Genomic DNA, 16,756 nt, shown 5'->3' with positions numbered 1-16,756 from the left:
CCTATGGACACACACACACGGTGTTTACCGAGCTGCGGCGCTGTGCCGCTGTTCCCTTTCCCCTCGCTGTCCGGGGCGGGAACGCATCCCCGCCGCTGTCATGGATGGAACTGCCACAGCTCCGCCCTTCCCGCCCCTCCCCGGGCCCTCCCGGGCTCTCCCCGGCCTCTCCCCGGCCTCTCCCCGGCTACCGCTGTCCCCCGCCCTCAGCCCGGCCCTCCTCCCTCAGCGGCCCCGCCGCTCTGTGCCCGGACACGGGGCGGTGCCGGACGGGCTCCAGGCCCCGCCCCGGGCAACCCCTCGGGCTTTCTGGCCAATGGCGTGCGTCCCCGCGCGCCCCGCCGGCCAATGAGAGCTCTTCCTTTCTCTAAGCTCCACCCCCAGCGCGTTCAGCCAGCTGATAGAGTGACAGGTGCACCCGCGCTATCCCATTGGTCAGCCTGCCATGAGACGGACAGGCCCTGAGACTAATCGTGTTCCGCGGGGCGGGGCCCGCCGGGCGCGCTGTCCCGGCCCCGCGCGGTGACGGAGCGGGGCGGCCCCGGCGCGTCGGGCCCGTCCCGAGCTGTGAGTGGCGGCCGAGGCCGCACTGCCCGCGCCGCGGGGCGGGACCGGGAGCGACGGGCGCCGATTGGCGGCGGGAGGCGGCCCGGATGTGCGGCCCGAGGGGCGGGCGGTAAATGGGGCTGTGCCGGGGGTAGCGGGAGCGGCGGCGGCGGCGGCGACGGCGGCGGGGCCTGGGCCGCGCGGCGGAACGGCGGAGCCTCGGCGGGTGAGCGAGAGGGGCCGCGGCACCCGGCCCTGCCCGGGCCGAGCCTCCCGGGCCGAACGGAGGCGGCGGGCGCGGTGTCCCGTCCCCGCGGCGCGGGAGGGCGGCGGGGCCGTTGTGTCACGGAGGGGCTGCGGGCTGTCCGCCCCGCGGGGCCGGCACCCGTCGCCGGGAGCCGGGAGGGGCCGGGCGGGCGCGGCCCGTTGGGGCCGGTGGGGCCGCCCCGCGCGGGGGGCTCGGGCACCGCGGGCTGGGCAGCGCTAGGCGCGGGGCGGCTGCCGGCGGGCCCGGCCCGGAGCCTTCCAGCCTTCTGAGTCCTCTGCCCGTTGGTGCCCGCCCGCAAACGGCTCCGCGCTGCGGCACGGCCACGGCCCGGCCCGTAACCTCCCGTGACCCCCGGCTGACAGCTCCCTCCGGAGCGCCCTGTGCCGGGGGCTCGGCCGGCCGGCTCCCCGCGTCCCTGGGGCTGCGGTGTCTAAGGGCAGGTGTCGCTGGCGTAGATCGCCGTTTCCTAGAGGACCGATCCCGTAGCAGCAGGTGTTAGTATGGAGCGTGTAAGCCGCCTGTGGAAGAGGAGTTGGCGAACAGGCTCGACTGGTCAGTGTTCCCGATCCCCGCCACCAGCGGCTCCCCTCTCGTCCGGCAGGTTAACGTGTGGGTGAACGAGGGCCTTGGGTCCAAAGGAGGTTAGGAGTGGCTCTGCTGGGGAGGAATAAGTTCCAGTGTGAGCTGACAAATGTGTTTGCTGGACAAGCACGTAGTACTGTGTCTGCAACATGCACTGTTCTCTAGTGCTCTGCCGAAGTAGCTCAGTTTGCTCTCAGATGTAGGAGTGGTTCTCTTTGATTTGTTGATGTTTCCAGAAAATCTTTAGAAGAGTGCTCTGTTCCAGGCAGATAAAGTTTTCTTCACATTGCTTTAGTGCTGTGTTTGATCAAATAACTCTGTTGGTGAGAAGAGAAAGATATGACACATACTGTGACAGTGGGTAAAATGAGACTTTTTTTTGATGAGACTATCTAATAAAGAGAAGCAAAAGGTGCAAAAGCAAAAAGCTTGAATGTTATGTTTTTGCTAGTGATAACTTTGGTTTTTTGAAGCCTTTTAGAGTGCTGATGAACTATCAGATGACTTTACACTTGCTCTGACTGCTGGTGTGTATTGCATACCTGGAGAACGTGGACATGAAGTTACACCTGGCAGCAGGTGGCTTTTGGTCCCAGTGTGGTGCTGTGGATAAGTAAAGAGGCCTTTCCAAGGAGCAATATTTGAAGTAGTGCTTCCTCAGAAGTTTGTGTTTTGTCTTTGTTGAGTTGCTGTTTTACTAAAAGGAAAGCACTCGAGGAGAAGGTGGCTGTGGGAGGAGGACAGCTCAGGAGGGTTGCTGTTATTGCTATTCTTAAATCAGTAGAATGTACTAGTGAGTGCCACACTATGGAGCCTCTTCTGGATGAGGTGCTGTGAATGTTGACAGTGTGAAAGGAGAGAGAGGGGGATGGTTTTGAATGTTTTTATTCCCTCTCCATAAAGTGAGGAGAGAGTATTGGGTTATTTTGGGAAGCTGGAGGTTTTAGTTACAGCACTGGGAGATACTGCAATGGTGGGTGCCTTGGGGTAGACACTGAGCCCTGTTGTAGGAGTGAATGCCTAAACTGCTTAGAAATTCCCCTTCATGATATCAGGACTTGGCTCTCCTTGTCTGCTGCAGACATAGTGAGAAGTAGGACAGACAGTCTAATGTAAATTTGCTGTTACTTGGCTATTGTTTTCAATAGTGATTTTAATAATTTCTGTGACTAGTGATGGGTGGTAAATTGCAAGGTGAGGGTACTAGAGAGCATAAGCAGTTAGGGATAAGTTTCCTTTAGAGCTACAGTTTTCCACTTCCACGCTGCATAGGAGTGAATGTGACTAGAAATAAACTCTTACAACACCTTGAAAGGCCTCTTAAATGGCCCTCCTCTGGGAGGCTTGAACTCTGAGGTTCTGAGTTCTCCACTGTAAACAGTATTTTAACAGGTGTATGAGACTGGAGGCAGTTTAACAATAAACTTAGGATGATACTATGTATGATTTAGGATGTATTTAGGATGATACTATGTATGGCAAGCAACTGGATAGAAGATGTCTGTGCAAGACAATGTGTGGAAGTTATTATTAACTTAACTAGAGCTAAAATAATTTTTATTTGCTCTTAACAGCATGTAAGTAGGCAAAGCTGGAAGTGTATTGAGATACATAGCTGCTTTCTGAAAGGTGGACCTGGTGACTGAACTGCATCTAACATCAGTTACCAAGAAGTACCATTGCTTGTAGAAAAGTTCCCTGTTTCCCTGGGAATAGGTTGGGCTGGTTTTTACCTACATGTGTCAGTCTTTGTCCTGCTGACTCCTTTTCTCTGGTTCTGGGATAATGCAGCTTGTATTACCTACTCATAAAAAACACCACTCCAAAACAAATAAACTAATCCTGCCCCAATCCCATAATCACCCCAGATTCCAGCTAATTGTCTTCCAACCTGTACCTCAACTAGCAGCCCTTTTCCCTGTTGTCAGAGCTGGAGCACTCGGGCGCTCTTTGTGCGTCAGTTCTCCCCCCTCTGGTTACACCGGAGTTCCCGAGGAGGAAACGTCTCGTACCTTCCTGGCCCTGTGTCTTCCTGCCTTCCTTAGTCTGCCTGCTTTGATGGAAGAGCCTGTGGCACAGCCCTCTGGCATGACTCTGCTTTCTAGACAAGAGATGGGCAAAAGTGAAAACATCTTCTCCCTGCTCTCACAGGGCAGTAGCTGTGCTTTGACTTTCCCTTCAGTGGCTCACAGTGATGTGAAACTCTGGCTGCTGAAGAGGAAAAAATACCTGGAAGAACCTGTTGTTTATTGGAATGTTTGCAATGATTTTGGGTGGGGAAATTAATTATTTTTCGTCACTTTTCTGAAAAGTAGATTTTTTTGAATGTTTGCCTACTGCATAGCCTAGCAGGCTATGAATTGATATTTATGTTTCTTTTAAATATTTAGAATTCCTAGACTTTCTTTGGGTAAATTGTCTGGGGTGAGTTTTTTTGTTTTCGGTTTTTTCTTTCAATAAGATTGGCATTTATTTTAATTTTAGGAAGATTTTGGCCATAATGTTTCCATTTTCTCTATAAACTAATCAAACCAATGGTGAACAGGTGCTGCCTTCCTTCATTGCTGTAGTAAAAATGTGGTGTTGACCACAATAGAAACCTGTGCCTCTGTCTCTCTCATATCAAATTAACTTTCTTGATCCATGTTGTGCAACTTCCTATTAAAAAACTTGAGTAAAGTCCCTCAAAACCTTAGGGGATGGAGGAAAAATGGGAGGATGAGATGAGGAAGAAAAATAGGAGAACTGAAGAGGAAAAGGAGTGGAGGCAATAGGCTGTGCCAGGCAAGAGGTGCTATGGATCAGAGTTCTTCAACAAGCAATAGCAAGATTTGGGAAAAAGAGAGAAGAAAGCAAGGACATACACAGTAGATGACACTGAAACTCCAAATAGTGCTGAAGTCCTTGTTATTGGACTGCTGATCTAAAGTGCACTAAGCCTTAGTGCTCATAATGAAACCATTAAATAAGCCACAGAGAAACTTCTGTGTTCGATGGCTTTGTCTGTTCCTGGTGGCGTTCCAATGTAGATGAAAACAAAATGACACATAGATGATGCAAACTCAATGAAAGGATCATCTCTGTCACTGGGAATGGCAGAGAATTTCTCAAACTGGGACACTTCAGAAATGTGCAAAGTCAACAGTGTCTGTGAGGGACAGCACTTAGCAGGGCCATAGTTCTGTCTGGTGCTGGACTGACATGGGGAGGCGATAACTTCAATATTTGCACATGTAGGGGATCATCCTAAACTGTACTGAGCCAAGAGATGATCCTTTCTTCTCTTCTCAGTGGCAAAATGAACATGGAGTGCAGAATGTAGAGTCTTTTTCTAGCAGAAAGAAGGCAGAGATTCAGGTGCAAAAATAAATGTTATTCTTCAGGAGGATGGAATAGAGCTTTGGCATTTTTAACTGTTGTTGGTCTTAAAATGCTACGTGAACTTTTCTTCTGAAGTTACAGAAGGATAATGCTGACTGCAGAATTAGATCTGAATCCTATTTATATATTGAGTCCTGTTTATCTGTTAAATGCATGTTCATTCTGTGTACTTTTAGGTGATAAATCCAAAGAGCCTGCGGACCCTCTGAGGACACCAAGAAGTTTCAGCCCTTTATTTGGAATACACGTTATGAACCCTTTCTGGAGCATGTCTACAGGTTCTGTGCGCAAGGTCTGTAATGAGTGGATGCCAGAAAGTGTTGTCATGCTTGGGAGGGGTGGTAGCAGTGCTGGGAAAAAACATCAGGTGATCTGCAAATAGTGTTTTACTCTGCATTTATCCCGAGGGCTGTGGTCACCTTCAGTAAGAGTGTAAACTAGCTTTGAGCTGTGTTACCTGGAATGTGCCTGTGCAATGGAGTCCACTCCAGAATTTGTTGACTTTTTTTATCTGAAGCATCTTTAAATAGGAAATGTGAAACTACTTTGTTAAAGTGGTGGAAGCACTCTTTTTTTAGGACATTTTAATGTCTTATCTACAGCTTAGCCATAGCACATGCAATCAGCTTTGACAAAACTGTGCCTCCCCAGTGCTGTTGCTACTTGGGGTTGTAGCAGTAGTAAAAGCATGGGAGTTCTGGGGTGAATCACTTCCCAGGTGTTCAGTACTAGGGCAGATTATGTAACATTGATCAGGTGATATTGTAACTAGTCCAGGTGTTGAGCCCTTCAAAATATCACAGCTCAAATCCTGGCTGCAGTCACCACAGGTAGCCTGAGCACAGGTCTGTAGCCTGCATGTTTGTCTTGGCACTCTATGGAATGACTTTGGGGTCTGTGAGTAGTACAGTGTTTGTTGGCAGTGGGTTTGTTTTATTTCCAAGAAAAGGCAGCAAAGGCCTAAAAAGGTTCTTATAGTAAAACTACTTAAACTTGATACAACTGCCAAGTGGTGATTCTTTTACTGTGGGAGTGAGCTATAGGATCAGTTCCAAGTGAAATGTTGATGTCTTAAGCACAAGCAGAAAGTGTAATACATAAAACTTTGGGTTTTCATCTCAGTGTTACTACACTACTTTTAAAGCGTCTTTGAAGTCTACAGTGTAAGGATGCTTGTCAGTAGAAATGATTTATCTTGATGCACTGTGTGCTAGAAATAGATTGACTTGTAAGCTGGTGTTGTATACTGTCTGGTTTCATGTTCTAAATAAATGTAAGCCTCCTTAAGCATTTGTCCTAATCTGCAGATTTCCTATCCAGCATTGAATACTTTTGTACTTGCAGGTTGTGTTTAGTTGAACAAAAGTCTATTTAAAAGTAAAATGCAAAGGAATATCCCTCCATGCCCTTCCTCAAGCAATAGATCACCAAGACCCGAGATACGTTTCATTGGCCTAAGTTGTAGTTGCCATAATTTGGTTTAAACCTGTGTTAAAATATGTTCATATGTTAAATATGTCTGAAATATGGCCTGTGTTCTCATGGTTCTCCTTTGATTTGACAGAGATCTGACACTGAAGAGAAAACATTGAGTGGAGAGCTTCGAACCAGTCCCCTGAGAGCCTCTACAAAGAAACAGTTGCCTTCAATCCCAAAGAATGCAGTGCCAATAACCAAGCCTGCTTCACCTGCCACCTCCTCCCAGTCCACAAATGGAACACATGCTTCTTATGGGCCCTTTTATTTGGAGTACTCTCTACTTGCAGAATTGTAAGTTTTCACTTTTTAAATTTTTTTTAGGTCACTGGTCTTATGCTTCAGTGGGGAAAAGGGAAAAGCCCTGCAGGAGCCTAGTTCTTGCACAGTGTCTCTGTCATAGTCCTTGAAGGCAGTAAAACATTGTCTGCAGAGTTCTTTTACTGGAGCAGCAGTCTTGCTCTCTTGAGACAAAAAGGGAGAAGAAAGATGAGATTTTTAAGGAGTGCTTTTAGATGTCATTCCCTGAATTACTATGTTTCTTAACCTTGAGGTAAACACATTGTGAGTTTAGGTATCCTGACCAGTTATCCTAATGGCTTTTTGGTCAGAAATACCAAATATTTGAGACAGGTATTAATATAAAAACAAGCAGATGTCGAGTGGGAGGATCTTATGAATATACGGTGCTATCTAACAGAGTTGGGATGTGGGAGCTTCCTTCAGTTGTCACATGAAACACTTGAACACTGCCTGATACAGTTGGTCAGGTGGATGTTGGGAAGTCTATATTCATTTCTGTGATATTTAGTGTGAAACTCATGAGAGAGGAGTTGCATTTCACTCAATCTAGTGATTTGTAGGCTTCTGTGAGAGCATAAAAATCTGTCCTCTAAACTTCCTAGTTATATAACTGGTTAGTGCTACAAAGCTGAAGGGACTTCCTCTGTAATAGACATCCTGGATTCCCAAGTATGTAGTGCCTTTTGGAATGAAATCCCTGGAGTCCTTATGCAACACTGAGTCTTAGTTCTGGCATTTAACTGTTAGATTGAAAGGGATAACTCTCAAAATATTTATCTCTTTTTCAAGAAATTGACCCTGACTTTTTAATTCAAGAAAGATGTTTTTCTTCTGAGTAAATATATTAGTACTATAATGCAAATTCGTTATTGGGGAACTAATAACAAATACTAGGGAAATGGTAAGCCGAGAACTGTGTTAATGTTTTGCTTTAAGATTGTTGTTTATTTGTGCAAGCATGTGGAGTTCAGTTTAATGGACCCATATGCCAAGTAACTGGAAACCTGTGAAGTTAATAATTTGGTTTTTGGTTTGTTTTGGCCATTGCCAGTGTAATTGCAGCTTGATCTGCAGCATGACGAATATTTGTTTAAAATTGAGGCTGAAGTTTGGTCACATTTCAGCAACAACTACAATTGACCGTGAATCTGTGTTTAGAAGTACTTAACTGAATTTCTTTTTTCTTCCTTACTTTGGAACTAGGGATTCAGTAGAAATTTGTAAATGTCTGTACTGACATACATTAAATTCATCTACTGAGGGAAGAGTTTTTCTGCTTCTCTACTTAGTTGTTTCAAGAGGAATAGTGTTCTCTGCTAGTAAGTCTTTAAGTGGAGTGGTGTGAAAAGCAGGAGGGAAAGAGTGTGATTTCACTGTACTTGTCACCTCCTCTGTGAGCAGCTTTGGGCACTGGGAGTGAGTTTGTGGCAGAAGGCCCTGTTGGGCTGTGGGTGGCACATTGTGGGTTTGCAGTGTCAGTGTGGTTGTGAGCTCTCTGAATGCTGACTCTGATTGCAGCACCTTGGTGGTGAAGCAGAAGTTGCCTGGTGTCTACGTGCAGCCCTCCTACCGATCAGCTTTAAGTAAGTTTAAACTCAACTTTTAAATTGTTTAATAAATGTACATTTTTAATTCTTTCACTCAAGCAATCTTTCTCACTTGCAGTGTGGTTTGGTGTAATATTTATAAGACATGGGCTCTACCAGGATGGTGTGTTCAAGTTCACTGTCTATATTCCTGATAATTACCCAGATGGAGACTGCCCAGTAAGTGACTGTGTCTTGGCTTTTATTTCTTTCCTGGTGGTATAAGTATGGCTTTTGGTTAAAGCTGATACACCAATTAGCTTCCCTTCTCCTTGAACTCATTTTGTTCACTTGATTGGGTTCATTTGCTATGTCTTGTACACATTTGCAAACCGCTGTGGAGGAATTATATTACTCCGAGTACTGAGACTGGTGTGGAGTGAACTTCCTGAGGTCAGATGCATTAGGGTGTTAAGTAATCAGCCAGTTCTTTCCCTCCACTCTTGATTTACTACTTCCTCAGCAGGAACTTAAAATTGAAGCCCTTAAAGAGGTATCAGAATTCTGAGTAATGATATAATGGAATGTAAAATCCAGACACCTGTGCTGTGCTTGCTATAATACTGCAGGATGTCTTGATTGTCTCTTCTAAGTGATGTTGAAACAAAGAACTAAAAATTTGAGAAGATTGAACCAAAGGGAGAAGGACATGGGTAGTGTGATGTTATCTTCCACCTCTGCTTTCTCTTTTTAGTGAAAAGTTTGAGTTATTAGATCAATTTTAAAATAAAAAAAAAGTACTTTGTGGCAGTCAGGCTCTTCAGAGCAGCTTACCCTCTTGGCCACACTTCTTTAAGAGGAAGATTTGAGGGCAGGTGCACACAACTGCTGTGTTGGGTAACTGCCTGCTTGGTGTCAAGTTTTATGTAAAGCTATCATCTTTAAAAGAACAGAACTGGTAGGAAACAGTATCTTTTAAAGGTTAGACTTGAGTATCTCTCAGCCAGACAACATTCTTTTGCTAGAAGAGAGCTTTAGAACTTTCTCTTGAGACTCACTTTTCTTTTGGAAGAATGTGTGAACACTGGAGGAAAGGAGCTGTACAGAGCTGAAGACAGCAAGGTGTCACGGCACAATTTACTTTTAAGTGTGTATGGTAAAAAAAAAAGTATTGATTGCAGCTCAAGTTTGTAAAAAGCTTTCAGTCGCAAATAGCTAAACCAGAAAAACTCCTTTAATCTGGTCTTATCTGATATTACCTGTGTTGGCACTAGTGCCTGTGCAGTTAACTGGATTAGTTTCCTGATTTGGTGATAGCATGTGAGAGAGGACAAGACCCTGCATGTTACACAGGTGTGTTGGGTTACAGTTTCACAGCTGGTAGCAATCACTTGCAGTTTTTTTCTTTTAATACAGTAACAACAAATTAGTATTTGGAACATTTGACTGCCCTTCACCCACTGGTGTTGGCATTATGATTGAAGTTGTCATAATGAATTTTTTTTCTAACACAGCGCTTGGTTTTTGACCTGCCCGTATTCCACCCACTAGTGGACCCTGTGTCTGGTGAACTGGATGTGAAAAGAGCATTTGCAAAATGGAGGTTAGTGCTGACACATGGATGGATAATTGGGAAAGTTTGTTCCATTCTTCATTGTGCTTTGTTCTTTTTAGGAGAAATCATAATCACATATGGCAAGTGTTAATGTATGCTCGCAGAGTCTTCTACAAGATTGATACAACCAGTCCTCTGAACCCTGAGGCTGCAGTGCTGTGAGTATCTTCCATGTGCATGGCCTCTTAAGACCTTTTGGTATAGGCTTGCAGAAACGAAATTTGTAAAGTTCTGTCCCCTCATGGTCTCTGCATCCAGACTTGGTTGTGTTAGGAACTCAAGTTGGGATTTGCCAAGTCAGTGCTTCTAGAGCAAACTTGTGGCTCATTGCAGTTACTTAACACTACTTACTTTTGTCTTGCAGGTATGAAAAGGATGTTCAGCTATTCAAAAGTAAAGTGGTAGATAGTGTCAAACTATGCAGTAGTCATTTATTTGATCAGCCCAAAATAGAGGACCCCTATGCAATCATGTGAGTACTCTGATGAAATTCACCCTGTCCTAGTGTTTTGAGAGCAAGTTTTGGTGTAGTTGCTGATGTCAGCCTTTCTCTGTCAGGCTAACTGACCTGCTTTTCTTTTAGAAAAAAATCTCAAAATGATAACCAAACAAACCTTAGGATGAGCAAAAAGCCGTGAAGTGCCCGCCTCCCTCACCCAATGCCCGTGAATTAATTCGGGCTTTCCTGAGCTCAGCTTTTATGACTGTAGCTTTGGTCAGAGTTTTAAAATCCTTCTAAAGCTTGTCTGCATTGAGAATGGAGCAGTCAGTCAGATTCATGGTGAATATGAGTGGGTTTTCATGTAACATGTACTGAATTTCCAGTTTTCAGAAATGAAAACCTAAACATTTATTGTTGAAAAGATTCATGACAATATGAATTTAGTTCTTAACTGTATGTTTTAACACCACTTAGAATTTACTTAAAATTCAGTAAACTAAACAAAGGGACTTCACTGCTGTCTGCTCTCTCTGTGCTGTAGTTTGCAAAAATATAAGTAAGAGTTAACTATATTTTTTCCGTAGTTTTTCTCCGTGGAATCCAGCTATACATGATGAAGCTAGAGAGAAGATGTTGACTCAGAAGGTACGTGCAAAGTTCATGTTTTCACTCTAGGAAGGGTTTATTGCCTGATACAGGAAGAAAGGTTCTCTGTGTACTAGAGAGACCTTTTCCCACCCCTCTTCTGGCTCAGCAGGAATGCTGGAACTGCTGTGGTCTCCTAATGAAGCAGTTATGTCACTGCTCTAACTCCAGTGTGTTAAGCAATTAGTCACTTAGCCAGAAAGCTTTGTTAGTACAACTCTTGGCACAGAGCAGATTTTTTGTTTGTGGATGGAAGGGATGAAGAGATTCACTGGCAGCCTGTTGGCCTGCCCTGAACTTGTCATGGCTGTTATCATTTCTGCATTACCTGACAGTCCCCAGCTTCTTAGTTTTCTTCTCTTGAGAGATCTTTCATTACTGCATCAAAGCTTCAGCATTTTCTTCTTGCAAAGTTTCTGAAGCAGCAGAAGCACAATTTCTTGCTTCTTTAATGCTGCTGATTTCTGATGAGGAAGCATCAGCTCACCAAAAGGTGCTGGGAGTTCCCTTCATCACAGAGTGCTCTTACTGACAGAGCAAGAATGTGTTGGCTCATAGAGCGTTCACCTGATGGGTGATAGGATGTGATTTGGGATTCAGACTGTTCATGTTTTGTTTCTGTAATTACTGCTTTGCACTTGACAAGAGCTGGCACACAGCAATTCTGAGTCTGTGCTGAGTGGCCTGACGAGTCACTCCACTTGTAGTACAAAGGGATTCTGAAACAGTGGCTGCTGTCATAGCTGGACTGGCAAGGAAATGTACTCTGAATGTTTTGGTTACTGACTTGGCCTAAAGCTGTGTTATGGTTTGCCGGGGTTTTGTGTAACGAAAAATTATTTTTTTGTCAGTTTGAACTTGTCTTCCACACTGCAAGCTTTACCTCATGTTCTTGCATGTCTTCTGGCATGAATGAGATTTTTAAATGGATCTTAATAAAATATGCTGCCTTAGCTCAGTGTGGCAGTGCTCCCAACTGCTAGAGTCACATTAGAACACACAGGAAAATATTTTGGCCAGTTGGACTTCTTGATGTTCTTCACAAAACTTAAGAAATACTTTCAATACTTCTTTTTCTCATCCCTTTCATCCTTCACCTTCTTATCCTTTAAATGAGAGAGAAATAATAGGTCAGAGTGCTTGAAATGGAAAAAGTCTGATGTCTCTATGTGATAGCCTTTCTTTTGTCCTTTTTTCTTTAGAGGTGCTTGTTGATTTTTTATTTTTTTTTTTAGGTGAAAACAAACATTTTTAGTAACTATTGCATGCATGGTACTTAGTTGCTCCAGTTGTTTGTTCATAGGAATGGCTCAGCTTCTGTGCTGTAGGAAATGTGTCCCAAAATGTCAACGTAGCTGAGAACATTCCCTGTAAAAACAAGTTCCCAAATAATCCTACAGCCTTGGATGCTTGTTTATTACCCCTGAATTCCTATTCCTTGGGAAACAGTGGGGCCATTCAGGAAGGGCAGTGATGTCCCAGTTCCCTGCTGAGCACTTGGCTTTTCCAGGGTGTGGTTCCTGTGTGCAGCATGGGAGAGCTGGGAGAGGCAGCTGCCACTGCCAGGCTCAGGCTTAACTCATCCCTCTTGTTTGCTGTTGTCTGATGTGTTATGGCAGGTCTGTCACACGCTGTCACCTTTGGCACAAAGCATGGGGAGGGGCAGAAGTGCAGGGTCTTCTCCTGCTGCCTTGGTTTATTTTGTCGAGTAAAAGACTTTCCATGTTACAACCAAGTCTGCTCATGCAATTATCACTCTCAAGCTCAACACAATTCCAGGTTTGATGCAGCTGTTGTAAACTTCCTGGTATTAAAGTAGTCCTGCAAGCTCTTCTGTTGCTTTGGCCACCTAGAGTGGATGTCTAATTTACTGATCTTTAACTGCTTTGAATCTACAGATGCTTCAAGTTGTAGCTTTCTTCTTCAATTTGAAGCTTCTTTTTTTTTTTTTTTTTTTTTTTTTTTTTTTTTTTTTTTTTTGGTCTTCTAAATTGCAATAGTCAGTTAAAAATGTTTGTTGCAGTGTTGGGTAATAGTTACTGTTCAAGCATTTAACTGTGACAAATGCTCAGGGAAGGGAAGGACAGAACCATCCTTGGAAAGCATTAGGAAACTCCCATGTTTAGCAAAGGCATTAATTGCTGTTTGGCACATTAATTTGGGTTCCCAGTCACCTGTGGGGTGCAGTGCTCCTCCCCAGCACACCCAGCATTGCCAGGCAGAACTACAGGTGAGCGCTGGGAGAGGGTTTGGATTGACACTTGTTTCTGTAGAGCCAAGGAATGTGGTGAAGTGCAGTGCAGTGATGCTGGGCTGGGGCCTCCAGGCAAGAGGAGTATCCTTGAGTCTTTGTGGTGGGATAGGGCAGCTGTAACCGAGTTAAGTCCTTAAAACTCCTGGATTGTCAGGGTAGTTCTGCAGATGCCACACACATTCCCAGAGATTAAACCAATGTCTGTCTTACTGTTCCCCTTTCAGGAGAGGAAATGGTGCCAGCCTCTTTTGTGCTTGTGTTTGCTAAAGGTGAAATGGATGGAAGGGGAGTTGAGGGGGTTTGGGTACCTAAAAATTGTAACTTGAGCTTTGTTCTCCCCAGAAGAAGCCAGAAGATCAGCACTGCAAAAGCATGCACGTGTCTGGCCTGTCCTGGGTGAAGCCTGGCTCGGTGCAGCCCTTCAGCAAAGAAGAGAAGACGATGCCCACTTAGCTGTCCTGGACACTGGTGCACAAAACACTTTCTGGGGGTGGAGGGAATGTAACGGAGGGAGAAACAGCAAAGCAGCAGTTTCCTTCTTGACTACGGATTAGTAAAACCTGAATGGTAGCAGTGACTCCAGTAAACCTGTTCAATGGATTACTGACTCTTAATGTTTTACATATGCATTAGGTTTTAAAGGCTTGCCTGGAGTTTGGAAGTCTCTTGAACACTACAGTGCTTCTACCTGAAGACTGTCTAGGGTGGGTAATTCCTCAGGGCTCTGAAATGCCTGGAGGTTTTGGGTTGGTTTTTAAGCTTTTATTTTTTCCCTCCAGGAACAGCAATTTTTTAAGAAGAATCTTAAATTACTGGCGGAAATACTAGTATTGGAAATACGATGCCAGAGTTAAGCTGTTGTTCATGTAAACTAATATAGCAGAGTTAAACACTATATTTAATGGTTTTAAATACTTTTGGTTTCTATTGTAAATATGTTAGGATTTGAAATTGTAAATAGACGGTTCATTGACTCCATTCAGCACTTTCCAGACGTAAAGCTGGGGATGATGTATGATGTATTATTGATTTGTAAATGAATACTGTCACTAAAGCGCACATTAGTCTGACAGGATGGAAACAGAATGTCAGGCTTGTTAGACTTTTTAGTACAGAAACACTAAAATAAAGCTTTTAATGGTGGTCTCTTGAACTAATAAAATCTTAGAGGGTTTTAGATTGCCTAGGTGTCCAGAGGATTTCTTAGGATAGCTTGACTAATGTGTGTTAATAGTGACATCTTAAAATAAAAAGAATCCGTGCTCTAGCTTTTGTCCCTGTTAGTCTGTGCTGTGGACACTTGGTGAAGAGTGGGAGCACCTGGTTGCACAGGTGCTTGTCTGCACAGCTGTTTGGGATTCTCACAGGGTGCCAGGAGCAGCTCTGTACAGGAGAGACTCGTGTTCCACACACAGGAAAACCTCTTCAAAGCTCAAGTGAACTTGGGACAGACTTTTCCTGATGCCACAGCCTGATGTGATGCTTTTTCTTGCCTCCTGGGAGTGTCCTATCAAAGCCTGTAGTGTTAACTCCTTGGAGCTGGGCTGCTTTTCCTTTGACTCCCTTTGTACTGCTGGCATTAGTGCCAACCAACTGCCTTGGAACAGCCTTAGTGACTTGTGGTGTTTTCGAGGGTGGGCACTGATGTGGGGTTTGTGTTGAGCATTTTTGTGTTTTGTTTTTATCTGACATGTTAAATTCACTTGTCATTTGCAAACTGTTCTCTTTGAGAACAACTTCTTGCCTTCTAAGGAAATAGACAAAGAGTTTCCCAGCAGTGTCATGTGCTCAGTGACAGGAAAACCAGATTGGCTTTGTGGCACTTGCCTGTGTCAGTGTTCTGAGTGACATTAATGTCCCAATAGCCTCAGTATTCTGGACACCTGGCAGGTTATGAGGAATTGAAAGTGCCTTGGAATCGCCATGTGCCTGATGAGATTTGCAGTGGAAGACAGGAATGGAGGAGCTGATACGAAGGTGAGTTTGCATTGCCTGAAAGAGTGCTGCTGTGTGCCTTTCAAGGAAAGGATGTGGCTCAAGTTTGAGGCTGCATGTACTGGCCTGGAGTGCTGCCACTAAAATACTGTGAAATGAGTTCTGTTGCTGCTGTTGTCCTTTATTGGGAAGGCTGAAACTGAAACTGAAATGCTTCGGACTTACCATGGCAAGGTTTTTAGTTAAAGGACTCGTGGTGTGGAGCAGATGATGGGCCTGGTCTTGTGCTGAGCACATGAACTGCTGGGGCAGGGGCAGGCCTGGAGCTAAACCAGACTGGTTTATTCACTCTCTAATCAGTTTTATGATTATTCAGAAGCCTCTATTATAAATCACTGACTTGCACATTTCCTCAGCCACTTAGGTGAAGGACTGGTGTAGAAGTTAAATCCCTTCTAATCTTGGGCTGCTCTTTGGTCTCTGCTGCAGGGCAGCCCCAGCTGCCAGTGCTGCTGTTGGACAGGAAACACAGTTGGCAAGAACAATGCCCAGCAGGAATGACAGGATAATGCTGTGGAAGTGATGGTTATTGGAGTAAGTTTTGTTTCTCTCTGAGCTGTCACAGACCCCTGCAAGGCTGGTCACTAAGGCTGGATTGCTCAAAGTTAAATCTAGTTAGCAGCAGTTTGTTGAGAATAATTTTATTTATTTAGAAAATGTAGACTTTTGTTTGGTTTAGAATGAATAAACTGAAAAATTAGTCTTTTTATTAGACTGGGAAAGGGAAGAGAATGCTGTGTATTTTTGAGATCAGATTTGTATGTATTAAAAAAAGCTGTTCCAGAAGCAAGGTAGGTGAATGAGCACTGAAACAGTGCCATGAAATCCTTTTCTCCTGGGTTGTGCTGTTAGAACAGGTACATAATTTGATTAAAGAGTAAGGTCTGGCCAGTAGTTTGATAAGGGGATGTTTCTGAATATCATCTTTAAAAATCTGAACTCTGAAGAACATTTCCAAGGGATCTGTAAGTTGCACCAGTGGAGTCTCCTGCTGAGGTTGCAGTTAGATTCCAACCAAACTGTTCTAAGTCATGAAAGAAATTATTTGAAGCTGCCTCAAATTTTTCTTTTTTAATAGCAAGTTTACATGTTTTGTTTTGTTTTTTTCCTTTGAGACATCTCTGTCAAAGTTGGATTGTTTTGGTGTTGGATTTTTTTTTTAGCATTTTCTGCAAAGTAGAAACTGCAAAGTAGAAACTGCAACTTCTATCTTTATTGACAGGTGAGGGGTAACTTAAAAATTTCTTTTCAGAAAGAGACAGGAACATCAGCTGATGAAATGGTCTCTGACCCCCTAGGTAAAAAGGCAGGGGAAGAGTAGTGCATCCTTTGCTGTACAAACACAGCACTGCCAGTGGTGGTCAGAGCTGTTCTGAACTACTTCAGAATGTTTAGAAGTTTTCCTCAGTTGAAAGGTGAGGAAATGATTCTGCTGTCACTGGGTGGGAGATCTTGTGTTAAAAGCTCCTGCAGGGACAGCAGATTGTTCTGAGCCCTCCTGTGCTGTGCAGTGAGGCAGCCACTCTCCTCCTCCTCAGCCCAGGCAGCAGCAGCTGGAGCTGGGGCATTCCCTGGCTCTGCTGCCATTCCCTGCCTGGTGCCTTCTGATGGAGCAGCAGGAGGGGACATGCTTGGAGCAACCACGGTGACTAAACCAGGGCAGGAGTAAATCCTTTCCCTTGTGCTGTGACTAAGATGTGATTATTTATTTATTTTTAAACCT

General features: G+C 44.5%; 1 protein-coding gene across 3 annotated transcripts; it reads left to right on the top strand.

Annotated features, from left to right (window-relative positions):
* Nucleotides 1-548: 548 nt before the first annotated feature.
* On the top strand, nucleotides 549-14,220 carry AKTIP (AKT interacting protein). 3 transcript variants are annotated; one of them, XM_083870469.1, is made up of 10 exons: nucleotides 549-567; nucleotides 4,954-5,069; nucleotides 6,342-6,547; nucleotides 8,075-8,139; nucleotides 8,222-8,322; nucleotides 9,597-9,685; nucleotides 9,757-9,855; nucleotides 10,062-10,169; nucleotides 10,724-10,784; nucleotides 13,381-14,220. In XM_083870469.1, exons 2-10 carry the CDS (start codon nucleotides 5,028-5,030, stop codon nucleotides 13,489-13,491), a joined length of 882 nt encoding a protein of 293 aa, XP_083726595.1. In that variant the 5' UTR covers nucleotides 549-567; nucleotides 4,954-5,027; the 3' UTR covers nucleotides 13,492-14,220. The 3 variants fall into 3 exon arrangements, with proteins under 3 accessions (XP_083726595.1, XP_083726596.1, XP_083726594.1); XM_083870470.1 differs by lacking the exon at nucleotides 549-567 and adding an exon at nucleotides 708-772 and having other exon boundaries at nucleotides 13,384-14,220; XM_083870468.1 differs by lacking the exon at nucleotides 549-567 and adding an exon at nucleotides 708-772.
* Nucleotides 14,221-16,756: the final 2,536 nt, after the last annotated feature.

Source organism: Zosterops lateralis (genome assembly GCF_965231275.1).
Source record: "Zosterops lateralis genome assembly, chromosome: 12".
Taxonomy (NCBI): Eukaryota; Metazoa; Chordata; class Aves; order Passeriformes; family Zosteropidae; genus Zosterops; species Zosterops lateralis.
This window is presented reverse-complemented; position numbering and strand designations above follow the sequence as displayed.

What these genes read in the sequence shown, in the direction of transcription:
- AKTIP (XM_083870469.1), top strand. Translation starts at nt 5,028, where the DNA reads ATGAACCCTTTCTGGAGCATGTCTACAGGTTCTGTGCGCAAG. An exon ending in CTCCTACCGATCAGCTTTAA is followed by an intron (nt 8,140 to 8,221) that starts GTAAGTTTAAAC and finishes TCTCACTTGCAG; the next exon opens with TGTGGTTTGGTGTAATATTT. An exon ending in AGAGCATTTGCAAAATGGAG is followed by an intron (nt 9,686 to 9,756) that starts GTTAGTGCTGAC and finishes TGTTCTTTTTAG; the next exon opens with GAGAAATCATAATCACATAT.